This window comes from Phyllobates terribilis, unplaced genomic scaffold, assembly GCF_046119375.1.
Source record: "Phyllobates terribilis strain yellow unplaced genomic scaffold, ASM4611937v1 Scaffold_1__5_contigs__length_1240528914, whole genome shotgun sequence".
NCBI classification, from domain to species: domain Eukaryota; kingdom Metazoa; phylum Chordata; class Amphibia; order Anura; family Dendrobatidae; genus Phyllobates; species Phyllobates terribilis.
In genome coordinates, this window is record NW_027362761.1 from 416,695,510 (window position 1) to 416,714,176 (window position 18,667).

The 18,667-nt window shown below is 44.5% G+C and overlaps 1 protein-coding gene across 1 annotated transcript in view; it reads left to right on the top strand.

The window, feature by feature from the left end:
• Positions 1-18,462, top strand: part of TICAM2 (TIR domain containing adaptor molecule 2) — a 55,475-nt gene extending 37,013 nt beyond the window's left edge. Inside the window, exon 2 of the mRNA XM_073677100.1 lies at positions 16,476-18,462. Within this exon, the coding sequence (XP_073533201.1) occupies positions 16,502-17,131 (630 nt within the window). The 5' untranslated portion in view covers positions 16,476-16,501 and the 3' untranslated portion in view covers positions 17,132-18,462. The remainder of the gene's footprint in view (positions 1-16,475) is intronic.
• The last annotated feature ends 205 nt before the right edge of the window (positions 18,463-18,667 follow it).

Here is an 18,667-nt window from a genome sequence, read left to right on the forward strand (position 1 = left end):
TCCCCATGGATACACAGAACCCAGACTGTCCATCCATTGGGGTTGTCTCCTGCCACCAGCGACCCATGTACCAAAGTCACTAGGCTCCCCGAGTCTAGGAGGGCCTCCGCGGGGTACCCATTAACCAGTACATGGCACAGTTGGTGTTCAATGTCCGGGTGGGGGGGGGGGTCGGCGCTCGCCGTGCAGAACGTCTGGGCATACATTGAGACCCGGCGGTTATACCCGCAGTCCATGGGCTCTGTAGTCAGGGGGCAGTTAGCAACCACATGTCCCGGACCCTGACACTGCCAGCACCTAATGGTGGAGGTACTGTTAGGTCTTATGACCATTTGAGAGGTAGCCGGTCTCCTGCCACTCTCACTCTGGGGTACCCCTTCAGCATGGGTACGGGGCTGACTGTCCTTAGCAGAGGGACACGACCCCTTTCCCGGTTCCGGGGTTGGCAGGGATTGGCGTGACAACCGCGAGGGGGTAGAGTCTCGGACGAAGTCCTGAGTGGCCGAGTAGCGCTCGATCAGGCTGACCACCTGGTCGAGGATGCCGGGGTCCCCTTGCCCCACCCAAAGTTGGATAGCGGCCGGCAGAGTCCTCACCAGCCAGTCGACCACCACCCTCTCCACTATCTGCGCTGGAGTCAAAGACTCGGTCTGGAGCCACCTCTTTACCAGCTGCAAAATGTCATAAGCCTGAGACCGGGCGGGTCGGGTCTCCACATAGGCCCATGAAAGTACGCGCTGAGCCCTCACGTACAGTACAGACCAAAAGTTTGGACACACCTTCTCATTTTAAGATTTTTCTGTATTTTCTTGACTAAGAAAATTTTACATTCTCACTGAAGGCATCAAAACTGTGAATTAACACATGTGGAATTATATACTTAACAAAAAAGTGTGAAACAACTGAAAATATGTCTTATATTCTAGGTTCTTCAAAGTAGCCACCTTTTGCTTTGATGACTGCTTTGAACACTCTTGGCATTCTCTTGATGAGCTTCAAGAGGTAGTCACCGGAAATGGTCTTCCAACAAACTTGAAGGAGTTCCCAGAGATGCTTAGCACTTGTTGGCCCTTTTGCCTTCACTCTGCGGTCCAGCTCACCCCAAACCATCTCGATTGGGTTCAGGTCTGGTGAATGTGGAGGCCAGGTCATCTGGCGTAGCACGCCATCACTCTCCTTCTTGGTCAAATAGCCCTTACACAGCCTGGAGGTGTGTTTGGGGTCATTGTCCTGTTGAAAAATAAATGATGGTCCAACTAAACGCAAACCGGATGGAATAGCATGCTGCTGCAAGATGCTGTGGTAGCCATGCTGGTTCAGTATGCCTTCAATTTTGAATAAATCCCCAACAGTGTCACCAGCAAAACACCCCCACACCATCACACCTCCTCCTCCATGCTTCACGGTGGGAACCAGGCATGTAGAGTCCATCCGTTCACCTTTTCTGTGTTGCACAAAGACACGGTGGTTGGAACCAAAGATCTCAAATTTGGACTCATCAGATTAAAGCACAGATTTCCACTGGTCTAATGTCCATTCCTTGTATTCTTTAGCCCAAACAAGTCTCTTCTGCTTGTTGCCTGTCCTTAGCAGTGGTTTCCTAGCAGCTATTTTACCATGAAGGCCTGCTGCACAAAGTCTCCTCTTAACAGTTGTTGAAGAGATGTGTCTGCTGCTAGAACTCTGTGTGGCATTGACCTGGTCTCTAATCTGAGCTGCTTTTAACCTGCGATTTCTGAGGCTGGTGACTCGGATAAACTTATCCTCAGAAGCAGAGGTGACTCTTGGTCTTCCTTTCCTGGGGCGGTCCTCATGTGAGCCAGATTCTTTTTAGCGCTTGATGGTTTTTGCAACTGCACTTGGGGACACTTTCAAAGTTTTCCCAATTTTTCGGACTGACTGACCTTCATTTCTTAAAGTAATGATGGCTACTCGTTTTTCTTTACTTAGCTGCTTTTTTCTTGCCATAATACAAATTCTAACAGTCTATTCAGTAGGACTATCAGCTGTGCATCCACCAGACTTCTGCACAACACAACTGATGGTCCCAACCCCATTTATAAGGAAAGACATCCCACTTATTAAACCTGACAGGGCACACCTGTGAAGTGAAAACCATTTCCGGTAACTGCCTCTTGAAGTGTTATGATCTGCTACAGAGACTAAGGAAAGACAGGAGATCTGTCCCTACAATAGAACTAAACTAGATCCCTACGATGTAACGGGGAACCTGATCCTGCGATCAGACCCGCTAAAGTCCTCGGCTAGTCTGTACGAAGACCTATAGATGTGAGGGAGGAATCCCTACAAGAACTAGGGACTGGGAAAAGTTGGACACCTCCTAGCAGAAATCGTAGCAGTCAAAGACAAACACACAACAAAAAGTAAAGAGGTCAGAAGACCTAGCAAAACTAACAGAGAACGGCAACAGAGCACCAAGCTAGCTCAACAGTGGTAAATACAAATGAAGTCCAGCAATGCCAGGAGGGCGGAGCCGGATTAAATAGGCAAAACTGGTCATGTGACCAGCAAACTAAAAAAAACCTAACAGGAGAGTTGTAACAGTACCCCCTCTTCTAAGAGGATCCTCCGGATCCCCTAGGCCCAGGCTTACCAGGAAACCTCCTGTGAAACGCTCGAACAAGTCTGGAAGCAGAAACCTCATCCGCCCTCACCCATGAGTTATCCTCAGGTCCGAAACCCTTCCAAGCGACGAGATACTGCAAACTCCCTCTATACCGTCTAGAATTTAGGATGCGGGAAATTTCATATTCCCCGTCCTCCACCACCGGAGGAACAGTGGCAGAGGCGTCACCATCCGACACATCAGCTTTTTTCAACAGAGAAACATGAAACACCGGATTAATCCTCCAGGACGTAGGAACCTCCAGCCTAACAGCAGATTGGTTAACTATCTGAAGCACCTTAAAGGGCCCTACGAACTTGGGACCCAATTTTTTAGAAGGAATCCTCAATCGCAGATTCTTAGAGGACAACCAAACCATGTCACCAATAGCAAACAAAACCTCTTGCCGTTTCCTATCAAAGTACCTCTTAGATTTTTTGTTAGCCTCCTGAAGATTACCACGCACATCCGTCCAAACTCTCTCCAAATCACCGGAAAAACTCTCCTCCTCAGGCACAGCCGAAACCAATTTGGAGAATGACCCAAAAGACGGATGTCTCCCAGAACAACAAAAAAAAGGCGAACACCCAGCAGAAGAGGATGTATGGTTGTTAAGAGGAAATTCAGCAAGTGGCAGAAACTCAGACCACCCCTCTTGATTGTCTGCCACAAAACAACGCAAGAACTGCTCAACATCCTGGTTCTTCCTTTCTGTCTGGCCATTAGACTCGGGATGATATCCGGATGAAAACGACAAATGGACTCCCAACCTGTCACAAAAGGCACGCCAAAAACGAGCCACGAACTGAGGTCCCCTATCAGAAACAATGTCAGTAGGAACACCATGTAGTCTGACAATCTCCTTGACAAAGGCCTTAGCGAGTGTCTTAGCGCAAGGCAGTTTGATGAAGGGAACCAAGTGACACATCTTGCTAAAACGGTCCACGACCACCCAGATGACCGTGAAACCTTCAGAGGGAGGAAGGTCAGTAATAAAGTCCATAGCCAGATGTGTCCAAGGTGCACTAGGAACCTCCAGAGGGCAAAGCAACCCCGCAGCAGGAGCATGCGAAGACTTGGATCTAGCACACACAGTACATTGGCGCACCCACTTAATGACTTCCTTCTGCCATCCAGGCCACCAAAAACTGCGACCCACAAGTCTCTTGGTCTCAGAAATTCCTGGATGACCTGCCAACGGAGACTCATGACACTCAACAAACAAATCTCTCCTAAAGGTCCTAGGCACAAACAACCTCCCATGGGGAGTGTTAGATGGGGCATTCTCCTGTGCTTTAAGAATCTCATCCTCCAAAACGGAGTCCAAAGCAGCAATCACAACACCTTCTTATAAAATGGTCTCCTCTTCCTCCTCAACACCGACCATGGGAGAAAAGCTGCGAGACAAAGCATCCGCTTTAACATTCTTGGTACCCGGGATGTAAGTAACGGAAAAATTAAACCGCGAGAAAAAAAGTGCCCACCTAGCCTGACGGGCATTCAAGCGCTTGGCAGCATCAAGATAGATCAGATTTTTATGATCAGTGAAAACCTGAATGGGAAAATCAGCACCTTCCAAGAGGTGACGCCAGTGTTCAAATGCGAGTTTAATCGCCAGCAATTCCCGATTACCAATATCGTAATTAAGTTCAGTCTCGGAAAAATTTTTTGAAAAAAAGGCACAGGGATGTACTCCATCCTTGTTTTCCTGAGACAACACCGCACCAACCCCCACCGAAGAAGCATCAACCTCAAACCAGGGGAGGAGTCCTGAGGAGATAATTTGCATATTCCCACTGCATTTTGGAGTAAGTGAAGAGTCTCCGCGAGCTCAAAGAACACTGGATTTTGGCTGTTGGAGCTGAAAAGAGGACATCGGTAAACCGGGGGAGGAGTCCTGAGGAGATAATTTGCATATTCTCACTGCATTTTGGGGTAAGTGAAGAGTCTCCGCGAGCTCAAAGAACACTGGATTTTGGCTGTTGGAGCTGAAAAGAGGACATCGGTAAACCAGGGGAGGAGTCCTGAGGAGATAATTTGCATATTCCCACTGCATTTTGGGGTAAGTGAAGAGTCTCCGCGAGCTCAAAGAACACTGGATTTTGGCTGTTGGAGCTGAAAAGAGGACATCGGTAAACCAGGGGAGGAGTCCTGAGGAGATAATTTGCATATTCCCACTGCATTTTGGGGTAAGTGAAGAGTCTCCGCGAGCTCAAAGAACACTGGATTTTGGCTGTTGGAGCTGAAAAGAGGACATCGGTAAACCAGGGGAGGAGTCCTGAGGAGATAATTTGCATATTCCCACTGCATTTTGGGGTAAGTGAAGAGTCTCCGCGAGCTCAAAGAACACTGGATTTTGGCTGTTGGAGCTGAAAAGAGGACATCGGTAAACCAGGGGAGGAGTCCTGAGGAGATAATTTGCATATTCCCACTGCATTTTGGGGTAAGTGAAGAGTCTCCGCGAGCTCAAAGAACACTGGATTTTGGCTGTTGGAGCTGAAAAGAGGACATCGGTAAACCAGGGGAGGAGTCCTGAGGAGATAATTTGCATATTCCCACTGCATTTTGGGGTAAGTGAAGAGTCTCCGCGAGCTCAAAGAACACTGGATTTTGGCTGTTGGAGCTGAAAAGAGGACATCGGTAAACCAGGGGAGGAGTCCTGAGGAGATAATTTGCATATTCCCACTGCATTTTGGGGTAAGTGAAGAGTCTCCGCGAGCTCAAAGAACACTGGATTTTGGCTGTTGGAGCTGAAAAGAGGACATCGGTAAACCAGGGGAGGAGTCCTGAGGAGATAATTTGCATATTCTCACTGCATTTTGGGGTAAGTGAAGAGTCTCCGCGAGCTCAAAGAACACTGGATTTTGGCTGTTGGAGCTGAAAAGAGGACATCGGTAAACCAGGGGAGGAGTCCTGAGGAGATAATTTGCATATTCCCACTGCATTTTGGGGTAAGTGAAGAGTCTCCGCGAGCTCAAAGAACACTGGATTTTGGCTGTTGGAGCTGAAAAGAGGACATCGGTAAACCAGGGGAGGAGTCCTGAGGAGATAATTTGCATATTCCCACTGCATTTTGGGGTAAGTGAAGAGTCTCCGCGAGCTCAAAGAACACTGGATTTTGGCTGTTGGAGCTGAAAAGAGGACATCGGTAAACCAGGGGAGGAGTCCTGAGGAGATAATTTGCATATTCTCACTGCATTTTGGGGTAAGTGAAGAGTCTCCGCGAGCTCAAAGAACACTGGATTTTGGCTGTTGGAGCTGAAAAGAGGACATCGGTAAACCAGGGGAGGAGTCCTGAGGAGATAATTTGCATATTCCCACTGCATTTTGGGGTAAGTGAAGAGTCTCCGCGAGCTCAAAGAACACTGGATTTTGGCTGTTGGAGCTGAAAAGAGGACATCGGTAAACCAGGGGAGGAGTCCTGAGGAGATAATTTGCATATTTCCACTGCATTTTGGGGTAAGTGAAGAGTCTCCGCGAGCTCAAAGAACACTGGATTTTGGCTGTTGGAGCTGAAAAGAGGACATCGGTAAACCAGGGGAGGAGTCCTGAGGAGATAATTTGCATATTCCCACTGCATTTTGGGGTAAGTGAAGAGTCTCCGCGAGCTCAAAGAACACTGGATTTTGGCTGTTGGAGCTGAAAAGAGGACATCGGTAAACCAGGGGAGGAGTCCTGAGGAGATAATTTGCATATTCCCACTGCATTTTGGGGTAAGTGAAGAGTCTCCGCGAGCTCAAAGAACACTGGATTTTGGCTGTTGGAGCTGAAAAGAGGACATCGGTAAACCAGGGGAGGAGTCCTGAGGAGATAATTTGCATATTTCCACTGCATTTTGGGGTAAGTGAAGAGTCTCCGCGAGCTCAAAGAACACTGGATTTTGGCTGTTGGAGCTGAAAAGAGGACATCGGTAAACCAGGGGAGGAGTCCTGAGGAGATAATTTGCATATTCCCACTGCATTTTGGGGTAAGTGAAGAGTCTCCGCGAGCTCAAAGAACACTGGATTTTGGCTGTTGGAGCTGAAAAGAGGACATCGGTAAACCAGGGGAGGAGTCCTGAGGAGATAATTTGCATATTCCCACTGCATTTTGGGGTAAGTGAAGAGTCTCCGCGAGCTCAAAGAACACTGGATTTTGGCTGTTGGAGCTGAAAAGAGGACATCGGTAAACCGCGCGCCTTCCGGCGCGCGCATTTTGAAGCTTTTTTTTTAAGCTTTTTTCACTGTTTTCAGAACATTAACAATAAGAACATGGAAGAGTCCAGGAGCCATTTGGTGAGCTGCATATCCTGCTACATGTTCACAGACTTGCCAGTGGAAAAGCCAAACTTCACATGCCAGAAATGCAAGCTTGTGTCCCTGTTGGAGGAAAAGTTGCGAAATCTAGAAGAGAGGGTAAATACCTTGAAAATCATTAAGGAAGGTGAAGAGTTCTTAGACAGAGCAGAATTATCTCTTCATGATTCAGAAAGAGAAGAAATTCGAACTGCACCTGACGAAACAGAGGAATGGAAGCATGTGACCCACAGAAGCAGGAGGATCGAGAGGCAGTCAGCACCCATACTGCTCAGGAACCAGTACCAGGCTCTCACGCAGGAGAACCATGAAGAAATACAGCAAAATAAGACTTTGCCAGCAATGAATAACCTTGTAAGCCCTCAGAATCCTCCTGGATGGAGAAAGAAGAATGTTGTGAAGAAAAAACGGAGAGTTATGGTCATGGGGGATTCCCTGTTAAGAGGAACAGAGGCCGCTATCTGCAGACCAGACATAACCTCAAGAGAAATGTGCTGTCTTCCAGGAGCAAAAATTAAAGATGTGTCTGACAGGATATCAAGACTCTTCAGACCTACAGATCACTACCCATTCCTGCTAATACATGTGGGGACAAATGACACCGCAAGAAAGGACCTGGAAACCATCTGCAGTGACTTTGAAGACTTAGGCAAGAAAGTGAAAGAATTGGGAGCGCAGGTGGTCTTCTCATCCATCCTCCCAGTGGATGGCCATGGAACAATGAGGTGGAATAAGATTCTACAGGTGAACAACTGGCTACGTCGATGGTGCCGTCAACAAGGATTTGGATTTCTGGATCAGGGAATGAATTACCTATACGATGGACTACTTGCTAGAGATGGGGTGCACCTTACGAAGACTGGAAAACATGTATTTGGAAGTCGCCTTGCTACACTCATCAGAAGAGCTTTAAACTAGAACAATGTGGGAAGGGAAGCAAAAGGCCAGAAAAAGCCATACAGCTGACAAATACTATTGAGATCTCTGCTACTGGAAGTGGAAAGGAAGAACAAAGACAAAACAATTTAAATAATAAAAATATGGGAGGAAGAGAAACCAATCACAAACTAAAATGTTTTTATACAAATGCACAAAGCATGGGCAACAAACAAGGAGAATTGGAACTACTAATGCAGGAAAAGGAATATGATGTCATTGGAATCACTGAAACTTGGTGGGACGATACACATGATTGGAATAAAAGGCTAAAAGGATACAACTTATTTGCAAGAAACAGACTTGATAAACGAGGAGGAGGTGTTGCATTGTATGTTAGAAAAGCGTATATCTGCACAGAGATTGAAGCTTCAGAGACTGGGAGTTCTGTGGAAACTGTTTGGGTAAGAATACAAGGAGAGAACAACGGAAAGGACACCATTGTAGGCATTTACTACAGGCCACCTGGGCAAGCTGAAGATATGGATGAACTCTTTATGTATCAAATGACCAAGTTCTCCAAAAAATATGACGTAGTGGTCATGGGAGATTTCAACTATCCAGACATTTGTTGGGAATCTCTCTCAAGTAAAACTAACAGGTCAAGCAAATTCTTATCCTCTCTTGCTGACAACTTTATCTTCCAAAAGGTAGGGGAGAAAACAAGGGGATCTGCTACTTTGGATCTAATCCTTATAAACAGGGAGGAAATGGTTGAGGAGGTAAAGGTGGCTGGGACCCTAGGAGGCAGCGATCATGCTATTATAGAATTTTGGATAACTAGAGGAGGAAGACATGTGAAGACTCAGACTTCAAGGTTAGATTTTAGAAAGGCAGATTTTAAGAGACTCAGAAAGAGAATAGGAGGGATCCAATGGCTGGATGTCCTTAAGGACAAAAATGTCCAGGAAGGATGGGAAATTTTTAAAAATGAGATTCTCAAAGCACAATCGTTAACAATCCCGAAAAGTAGGAAGAATGGGAAGCATTTAAGGAAACCAGGATGGATGAACACAAAACTTAAACACATGCTAAAAAGAAAGAAAGAAATGTTTATTAAATGGAAAGAGGGAGGCATATCTAAAGAAGATTATAATGCAGTCTGCAGATCCTGCAGGGCACGTAACAGGTTAGCTAAAGCGGACAATGAATTAAGGCTTGCAAGAGATGTCAAAAGCAATAAAAAAGGATTTTGGGGGTATGTCAAAAGTAAAAGAAAAGTCAAAGATGCTATAGGATTTTTACAGGATGAAAATGGAGAAATGGTAAGAGAGGATGTTGAGAAGGCCGAACTTTTTAATTCCTATTTTGCATCTGTTTTCTCTCAGAAAGAAAATGTAACATCAACTGATCTTCACTGTCCTTTTAAAGGAATAGAGGAATCCAAGTTATCTGTAAACAGAAAGATTGTGAGGGAATATTTAGCTAACATAAATGAGTTCAAGTCTCCAGGTCCAGATGAATTACACCCCAGAGTACTGAAGGAGATCGTAGAAGAAATTTTAGAACCACTCTCCATAATCTTTGAAAATTCTTGGAGAACAGGAGAAGTCCCAGAAGACTGGAGAAGAGCAAATGTTGTTCCTATCTTCAAAAAGGGGAAGAAGGTGGACCCAGGGAACTATAGGCCGGTGAGTCTGACTTCTATACCAGGAAAGATCTTTGAACAAATTATTAAACAACATGTATGTAAGTACATGGATAAGAATGAAGTGATTAACCAGAGTCAGCATGGGTTTGTAACTAACAATTCATGTTAGACTAACTTAATTTCCTTCTATGACAGAATCACTGACTGGGTGGATCAGGGAAATGCTGTAGATATAGTATATCTTGACTTCAGCAAAGCATTTGACAAAGTATCTCACACCATCCTTATTGAAAAAATGACCAAGTATGCAATGGACCAGGCAACTGTTAGGTGGATTCATAACTGGCTTAGTGATCGGACTCAAAGGGTGGTTGTAAATGGCTTCACATCCAGCTGGATGAATGTCTCAAGTGGGGTACCACATGGCTCCGTCCTGGGACCTGTATTGTTCAACATCTTTATCAATGATTTAGATGAAGGAATTGAGGGTAAACTGATTAAATTTGCTGATGACACAAAGCTAGGAGGGATAGCTAATACTAGAGAAGAGAGAGAGAGGATTCAAAAAGACCTAAATAAACTGGAGCAGTGGGCAGCAACCAACAGAATGTTTTTTAACAGGGAAAAATGCAAAGTACTACATCTGGGCAATAAAAATGAAAAAAGCATATACAGAATGGGAGGAATAGAGCTAAGCAACAGTACATGTGAAAAAGACTTAGGTATACTAATAGATCATAGACTGAACATGAGTCAACAGTGTGATGCAGCAGCAAAAAAGGCAAATACAATTCTGGGATGTATTAACAGAAGCATACAGTCTAGATCACGTGAAGTCATTATCGGTCTTTACTCCTCTTTGGTCAGACCTCATCTGGAATACTGTGTAGTTTTGGGCACCACATTTTAAAAAAGACATAGACAAACTGGAGCAAGTTCAGAGAAGAGTGACCAGAATGGTGACTGGTCTGCAAACCATGTCCTATGAGGAACGGTTGCAGGATTTGGGAATGTTTAGCTTGCAAAAAAGAAGACTGAGAGGAGACTTAATAGCTGTCTACAAATATGTCAAGGGCTGTCACATTGTAGAAGGATCATCTTTATTCTCATTTGCACAAGGAAAGACTAGAAGCAATGGGATGAAACTAAATGGGAGGAGACACAGATTAGATATTAGAATAAACTTTTTGACAGTTAGGGTGATTAATGAGTGGAACAGGCTGCCACGAGAGGTGGTGAGTTCCCCTTCAATGGACGTCTTCAAACAGAGGCTGGACAGACATCTGTCTGAGATGATCTAGTGAATCCTGCTTTGAGCAGGGGGTTGGACCAGATGACCCAGGAGGTCCCTTCCAACTCTACCATTCTATGATTCAACCAAAAACGGCTTAGTCACAACAGGCTGCATAAGGATGGGAGCAGAGGTGAACCTCTCCTTTAAAAACACAAAAGCTTCAATGGCCTCAGAAGTCCACTGAACCGCATTAGCACCTTTCCTGGTGAGATCGGTCAGCGGTTTGACAATAATAGAAAATTTTTTTATGAATTTTCTGTAATAATTGGCGAAACCCAAAAACCTCTGTATCGATTTCAAACCAATAGGCCTAGGCCATTCCTGCACAGCTTGAACTTTAACCGGGTCTATCTCAAAACCTTCACTGGAGATAATGTAGCCCAAAAAACTAATTCTCTGTACAGCGAACTCACATTTCTCCAGCTTAGCAAAAAGCAAATTGTCCATTAATAACTGTAATACCTCACGTACGCTCCGCCAATGAGACTCCAGATCAGGCGAATAAATCAAAATGTCATCCAAATACACAACCACATTTTTGCCGATTAAAGGTCTAAGGATATCGTTAATAAGATTCTGAAAAAATGCTGGAGCATTGGTGAGACCAAAAGGCATAACCAGATTCTCAAAATGACCCACAGGAGTGTTAAAAGCAGTCTTTCATTCATCACCCTCCTTCATGCGCAACAAATTGTATGCCCCCCGGAGATCAATTTTAGAGAACCACTTGGCCCCCACTAACTGGTTAAATAAATCAGGAATCAATGGCAGTGGGTAAGGATTGCGTACAGTAATTTTATTAATCTCACGAAAGTCCAGACAAGGACGTAAACCGCCATCTTTTTTTTTTACGAAAAAAAATCCAACAGCCACAGGAGACTTGGAAGGCCTAATGTGACCAGCAGCCAAGCTTGTCTGTATGTATTCCTCCAAAGCCTTTCTCTCAGGAATAGTAAGATTAAATAAACGACTCTTAGGAAGAGTCGCTCCAGGGACAAATTCAATGGTACAATCATAGTCTCTATGGGGAGGCAAAACCTGCGACTCCTCCTCAGAAAAAACTCTCCAAAAATCCTGAATAGGTACAGGCAATTCCCCTCTATCCACAGCAGCAATGCGCCCGTTACAACACTTGTCATAACACTTAGGGCTCCAGGACTTAATTTCATTGGTAGACCAATCCAGTACAGGATTGTGCAATTTTAACCAGGGTAACCCCAATATTACTGGAGAAGGCAAATTATCCAATACGACCAAATCCAAATTCTCTTGATGAATACCATTAATAGTGAGGGGAAATTCACAGACCTTGTGAGTAACACTCTTCAAGGGAGAGCCATCGACAGAAACCACAGCAATAGGGGATGACAAAGTTTTAGGTTCTAATCTAAGTTTTTCCAAGAATCCCCCATCAATCACATTCAGAGTAGATCCACAATCCACAAATACCTGAAATTCAATTAATTCATCCTGAGCAGCAGTAGTGGCAGATAGGAATACTCCCTTAGAATTTAAACAGGCAATACGGGCATGACTGACCATTTTTTTTTCTTTCTTCAAACGAAGCACACAGCTCTTAATAAAATGACCAGAATTTCCGCAATAGAAACACAAGCCTTCAGAAAGTCGGCGGTCTTTTTCCTGAGAGCGGGGTGTCATTGCCCCAATTTCCATCGGCTCACCATTGTCAGCACTGAACCTCTCAGGACTCGAAGCTGACATAGCAGAGGATTTGCTCTCATTAACCCTTGCACGCAGTCTCCTGTCCACCGGTATAGCTAATTGCATTGCCTCCTGCAAGTTTCCAGGTGTGGGATAAGCAATCAGTAAATCCTTAACCCTTTCACCTAGTCCTGCAAGAAACAAGCTTTTCAAAGCTGAATCGTTCCACCCCACCTGGGCAGACCACCGACGGAAGTGAGAACAATATTTTTCCACATTACCTGATCCCTGCCTCAAACGTCTTAATTCAGACTCAGCAGATGAGACACGATCAGGATCATCGTACAATAAACCCAAAGCAGAAAAAAAACTATCCACTGATCTAAAGCACGGATCACTAGGTTGGAGAGAGAAGGCCCATCCCTGAGGATCTTTGCGCAAAAGTGACATTATGAACCCTATGCGCTGTGATTCATCACCAGAGGATCCGGGTCTCAAACGAAAATATAATAGACAAGCATTTTTAAAAGAAAAAAAATCTTGTTGTTCGCCAAAAAATAGATCAGGCAGACGTACCTTTGGTTCCACAAAATGCGCTCCAGAACAGCTACTCACGTGTTGTTGGAGCTTGGCCACCTCCAGAGAGAGTCCCTGCAAGCGTTGAGCCAAATCTTGCACCGAGACCATGATGGAAAACTGGAGGTCTTTCCTTAGAGAAATTTTTTTTTTTTTTTTTTTAAGGCTGGACTTACTGTTATGATCTGCTACAGAGACTAAGGAAAGACAGGAGATCTGTCCCTACAATAGAACTAAACTAGATCCCTACGATGTAACGGGGAACCTGATCCTGCGATCAGACCCGCTAAAGTCCTCGGCTAATCTGTACGAAGACCTATAGATGTGAGGGAGGAATCCCTACAAGAACTAGGGACTGGGAAAAGTTGGACACCTCCTAGCAGAAATCGTAGCAGTCAAAGACAAACACACAACAAAAAGTAAAGAGGTCAGAAGACCTAGCAAAACTAACAGAGAACGGCAACAGAGCACCAAGCTAGCTCAACAGTGGTAAATACAAATGAAGTCCAGCAATGCCAGGAGGGCGGAGCCGGATTAAATAGGCAAAACTGGTCATGTGACCAGCAAACTAAAAAAAACCTAACAGGAGAGTTGTAACATGAAGCTCATCAAGAGAATGCCAAGAGTGTGCAAAGCAGTCATCAAAGCAAAAGGTGGCTACTTTGAAGAATCTAGAATATAAGACATATTTTCAGTTGTTTCACACTTTTTTGTTAAGTATATAATTCCACATGTGTTAATTCATAGTTTTGATGCCTTCAGTGTGAATGTACAATTTTCATAGTCATGAAAATATAGAAAAATCTTTAAATGAGAAGGTGTGTCCAAACTTTTGGTCTGTACTGTATGTATTGACCCCCAGTCGTGCAAGGATCTCACATTTGATCCTCTGGTAGTCCTGGGCATCCTCCCGACTGAGGTCGAAGTAGGCCTTTTGGGCATCGCCAACCAGAAACGGAGCCACCACTTCTGCCCACTGGCCGGCTGGTAGGTTTTCCCGCTCTGCTGTGTGCTCATAAATGGTCAGGAAGGCTTCCACATCGTCCTCCGGTCCCATCTTCCTCAACGCTGAGCGAACCTTGTCCCGGGCCTCTCGACGTTCCGGGGCTGGTGCCGTCGGTGTCTCCCGCAGGGCAGCAATCTGTTGCAGCAACAGTTCATTTGTTTTTTGCTGCTTCTGGTACAATAGCTGCTGCTGATTATGCTGCTGATCCCGCTCCTGCTGTTGCCGCTGAGACTGCAGCTGCTGCTGCTGGGTGAGTACCAGCTGCTTTAACAGCTCCTTCATTTTTGTCCATGGGGTGGGGCTGAAAGGTGGCAGGCCAGATTGTGGTCAGGCAGCTGCCGGTGGGGGTATGCCTCAGTCACACTGCCTGCATTCTCCACCAAGCTGTAAGGCGGCGGTGTTCACACCATGCAGTAACTGAGGCAGTGACCCCAGCAAGTTCAACATAAACAGCTTTATTCAGCAACTCACGGGTAAACAGCAAAGTGCTCCGGTTCGCAGCCGGGTTAACGTGAGTCCTTAAACAACGGTTGCTGTGGGCAACGGCCGCGCTGGGCCGCTCAGAGCCTGACGGGTGCAGAGCCTTCCCAGTCATGGGTTCAGCTGTTTACAGGCCCGCCAAACTTTCCTGCTATGTTCCTAGCAGGTCGCAATACTGAACAACACTAATCCTTAATGCAGGGCTTTCAAAGGACCTGTGGCAAGAGCCACTGGAAAACCCAGGTTGGAGGGAGGAGGCCGCCCCACTGCCTCCTGTAGCCTCCCCCAAGAAATGAAGGCCCTGCCAGGTTTTACTTAATCTGCCTTAGCCAGATAGCCTGACCAGGTCAGTGCTCACCTTCATTCCTGCATTGCAGCCGCAGGTGAGTTTGTGACTGCAATGCACTCCAATGGATTTAATATGTCTCTGTACACATCCTGGGGATATATAACATCCCTTGTATATGATCCCGGTCACTGCCTCACACAGGAGATTCCACATTATGTACTTAAACTTCATGGGTGCGAATAATGATGAGCAGGACTGTATCTTTAAAAGGTTACATCAGAGATCAAAGGAAAGAGACATTGTTGGGCGAGTTGTGTTTTAAAAGGGTTATCCACCCAGTAGAAATTAAATTTACAACTTAGAATGTTAGAATGTTCTAAAATAACAAAAATATCCATCCTCGCCTCACTGATTCCATCTTAATCTGGTTCCAAAGCTTCTGCAGCCCCATCAGCCTCTATTTTCTGCTGCTGGGAAGTACGACTTTTGCATCCAATGACTGGCTGTAGCTGGTCACTGCAGTTACATGTTCTTGGCTTAAATAGAAATAAATATAGGTGGAGGACTGAGGAGGGACCAGTAACTGGCTTCTGCCTTTACTATCTTATCAGAGCAGACATACGCACTTATGGAATATTGATGAGCAGCAGACGATCAGTGGCCTCTGATTGGCTGCAGTGCTCACATGACACAACGATGTCACACACGCGTCAGAAGTCCCAGCACAGACATTGCTGGAACTGAGCCAGTGTGGAAGGGGAGTATAAGCTTTTCTTATTTTATTTGAGGGAATTCTGGCATTTAAGATGGAGTTGTCTAAGTAGTGGACAAGTCCTTTAAGATACCAATCCTCAAAAATTTTGGGGTCTAAAGACTTGATAGATTTCCTCAAAAACAGAAATAGAGACAGGCAGGAGACTTAAAAGGCAGAATCAGGGCAAGGGGGTTAAAAAAAGGTGAGCAATTTTTATTTTCTTATTTTAGAACATTCCAAATAAAAAACAAAAACAACTTTTTACTGGTTGGATAACCCATAAAACGGGTTTCCAGGATCAGTAAAATGGATTGGTTGTTTTTCCATAAACATTGCCACATCTATCCATGAGCCATCCTTAGTATTACATTTCAGCACCTTTCACTTGAATAGCATTGAGTTGCAATTCCAGACACAGACATACAAGGTGCTGTTTCTAGAATAAATCAGATCGTTAAAAACTTCTGTAGGTCAAAATCTTTTTTTGATTATCTAATGCTAATTGAAGAATTTTCCGATTTCAAAAAACCCCTGTCCACTGGCATAGTTTGTTTTAAAAATTTTTTTTAGCTAACTGACTTCCCTGGGTCCAGCGCTGAGTCTCTGCCGATACTATAAAAGTTTGTCTGCTGGGCTAATGTCACACTGCCAGAGCAGCAGCCAATAAGTGAGCTCAGTGGCTCTGCCTGAGTAGACAGCAGTAGCCGCTGACGTCAGTGATTGCCTGCAGCACAAATGACATGTCAGCCCTGCAGACCATAACTGACACTGGCAACAGTGGCAGAGACTCAGTGTTGGACCTGGGGAGAGTAACAAAAGCATAAACAAACTGCACCTGGGGACAGGAGTTTTCTGAAACTGGAAAACCCTGTTAAATAAATAAATACTTTCCAATATATAAGAAGTTGTTATCTATTTAATACTAAAACAAATTTGTCAATACTGTAATTTTTGTTTTTCATTCAGAACTCCACTTGATATTGAAACTAAAAATGTACGCCACAGCAGGAAAAAGTAAATGTGGAAATCAGAGGTCAGATACTGAGAATGAGGAAAAGCGAATCGTCACAGAAGAATGTAATCCCTCAAATTCACTTAGTAAGAGCTGTCAAAAGGAGAAGTCAGCTTCCACCTATGAGATCAATAAGGCAAGAGATGGGGATATATTTTATAAGTTTGTCATCTTACATGCCGAGACTGATGAATTAGAGGCAATACGATTGAAGAACATTCTACAAGACAAATATAACATCAAACCGGGAATCATATTTGCAGAAATGCCTGCAGGACAACAAATTCTCACAAACCTTGACAATGCAGTGAATGGATCCGCTTGGACTATTTTATTACTAACTGGAAACTTCCTGAGAGAAACCTGGTGTGAATTTCAGTCTCATGCAACGTTAATCAACTCTATTCACATGCACCATAAATATAATTCTGTGATTCCTGTGAGACCGAGAAACAATTACCTTCCAAGAGAGAAGACACCATTTGCACTGAAACTCATTAATGCATTAGAAGAAGGGAACCCTGAATTCCCAAAGCAAGTAGAGAAAACCTTCCAGGATAGCCTATACAAGAAACAATATGACATATGGAAGGCTGAGAGGAAGATATGAAACATCTAAGCCTGTGAATAGTATCAGACTCAATAGTTCAATATGATGAGAATATTGCAACAGTGTTCTACAAGTTAGCCTTAGGCTATGTGCCCACGATGCAGAAATGCATCATGGGCACATTCTGCATCTCCCTGGCAGAAAAAACGTATGCGGATTGTACATGTGTTTTCCTGCCAGGGACATGCAGATGTGAAGCGTTCATCACTTGCATTTCCGCATGCGGGTTGTCATGCGCTTTCCAAGCGATTTTAGCATCACTTGGAAAGTGCTTGTCAACTTGGTCACACTATATAAATCCATGCAAACGCCATGGATTTATATAGTGTGACCCGAGAGAATGTAAAAAAATAAAAAAATAAATATATACTTACCCTCTGATGGCCCCTGCAGTCTTGCTTCACCGTCCCGGCTGCCGGCAGCGGTACACTGAAGGACCTGCCAACATCAGCATCGCGTGACCCGTCACATGACCATGACGTCAGCTCAGGTCCTTCAGTCCATCGCAAACTGCCGGCAAGCAAGGAGGAGTGCAGCGGGGGCCGCCAGAAGGCAAGTATATATTTATTTTTTATTTTATTCTTCTTTTTTTTTTTACAGTTTTCTATGGTACCCGGGACCGGAGGAGAGTCTCCTCTCCCCTAGACCTGGGTACCATCCGCACATTGGAACGCATGGAATGCGCATCTGCATATACAGTGATGTGTAATCCATGTGATCTAATGCAAGTCAATGGCGAAAACGCAGCACTTCCGCAAAATAATTGGTAGTGCTGCGTTTTTTTCCACAGCGGAAATTTCCGCAGCATGTGCACAGCACATGCGAATTATCATTGGGGATCATGGCAGGCCTTCTACCATGCGTTTTTTAAGCGTTTCTGCCGCTGCGGAAAAGCTTAAAAAACGCATCGTGGGCACTCATGCCTTAGTGCTCCTTGAGACGCAAGCGATTTTCTCGCACCAGTGGGGATTTTTTTAGTGTGCCAGAGTTTGGTCAGTGTCAGATTTTACCATCAGAATTTCATCGATTTTTCTCCGATAAAAAAAAAAAAAACTGATGGAAATTTCACAACATTCTCATAACAAACAGGCCAAGAAAAATTGAAAAATTGACAGCACAACAAATGGCATGTAAATGCAGTCCAATTTTTTCACAGAACTCGTACCTAATACAGTCTATGGGGCTGTCCACATGTTCTGAATTTTTGCTGACCAAGTGGTCCTCACAAAATCATTGAGAATTGTATACATGTATACAGAGATATATGCAGGGATCTTATTCGCAGGGGCTGATGACTCACTGCGACTTCCGCTTTAGTGACTTCTGGCGTGAGCGACGATAAGGTGCTCTACCTACTTCCTCCCTGCATAGTCATAGCTAGGAACCATGTGTATATATGTATAAATAATTAAATACGTGTGTATGTGTATTATATATATATATATATATATATATATATATATATACACATACACACACACGTATTTAAACATATATACACATGGTTCCTAGCGATGACTGTGCAGAGAGGAAGTG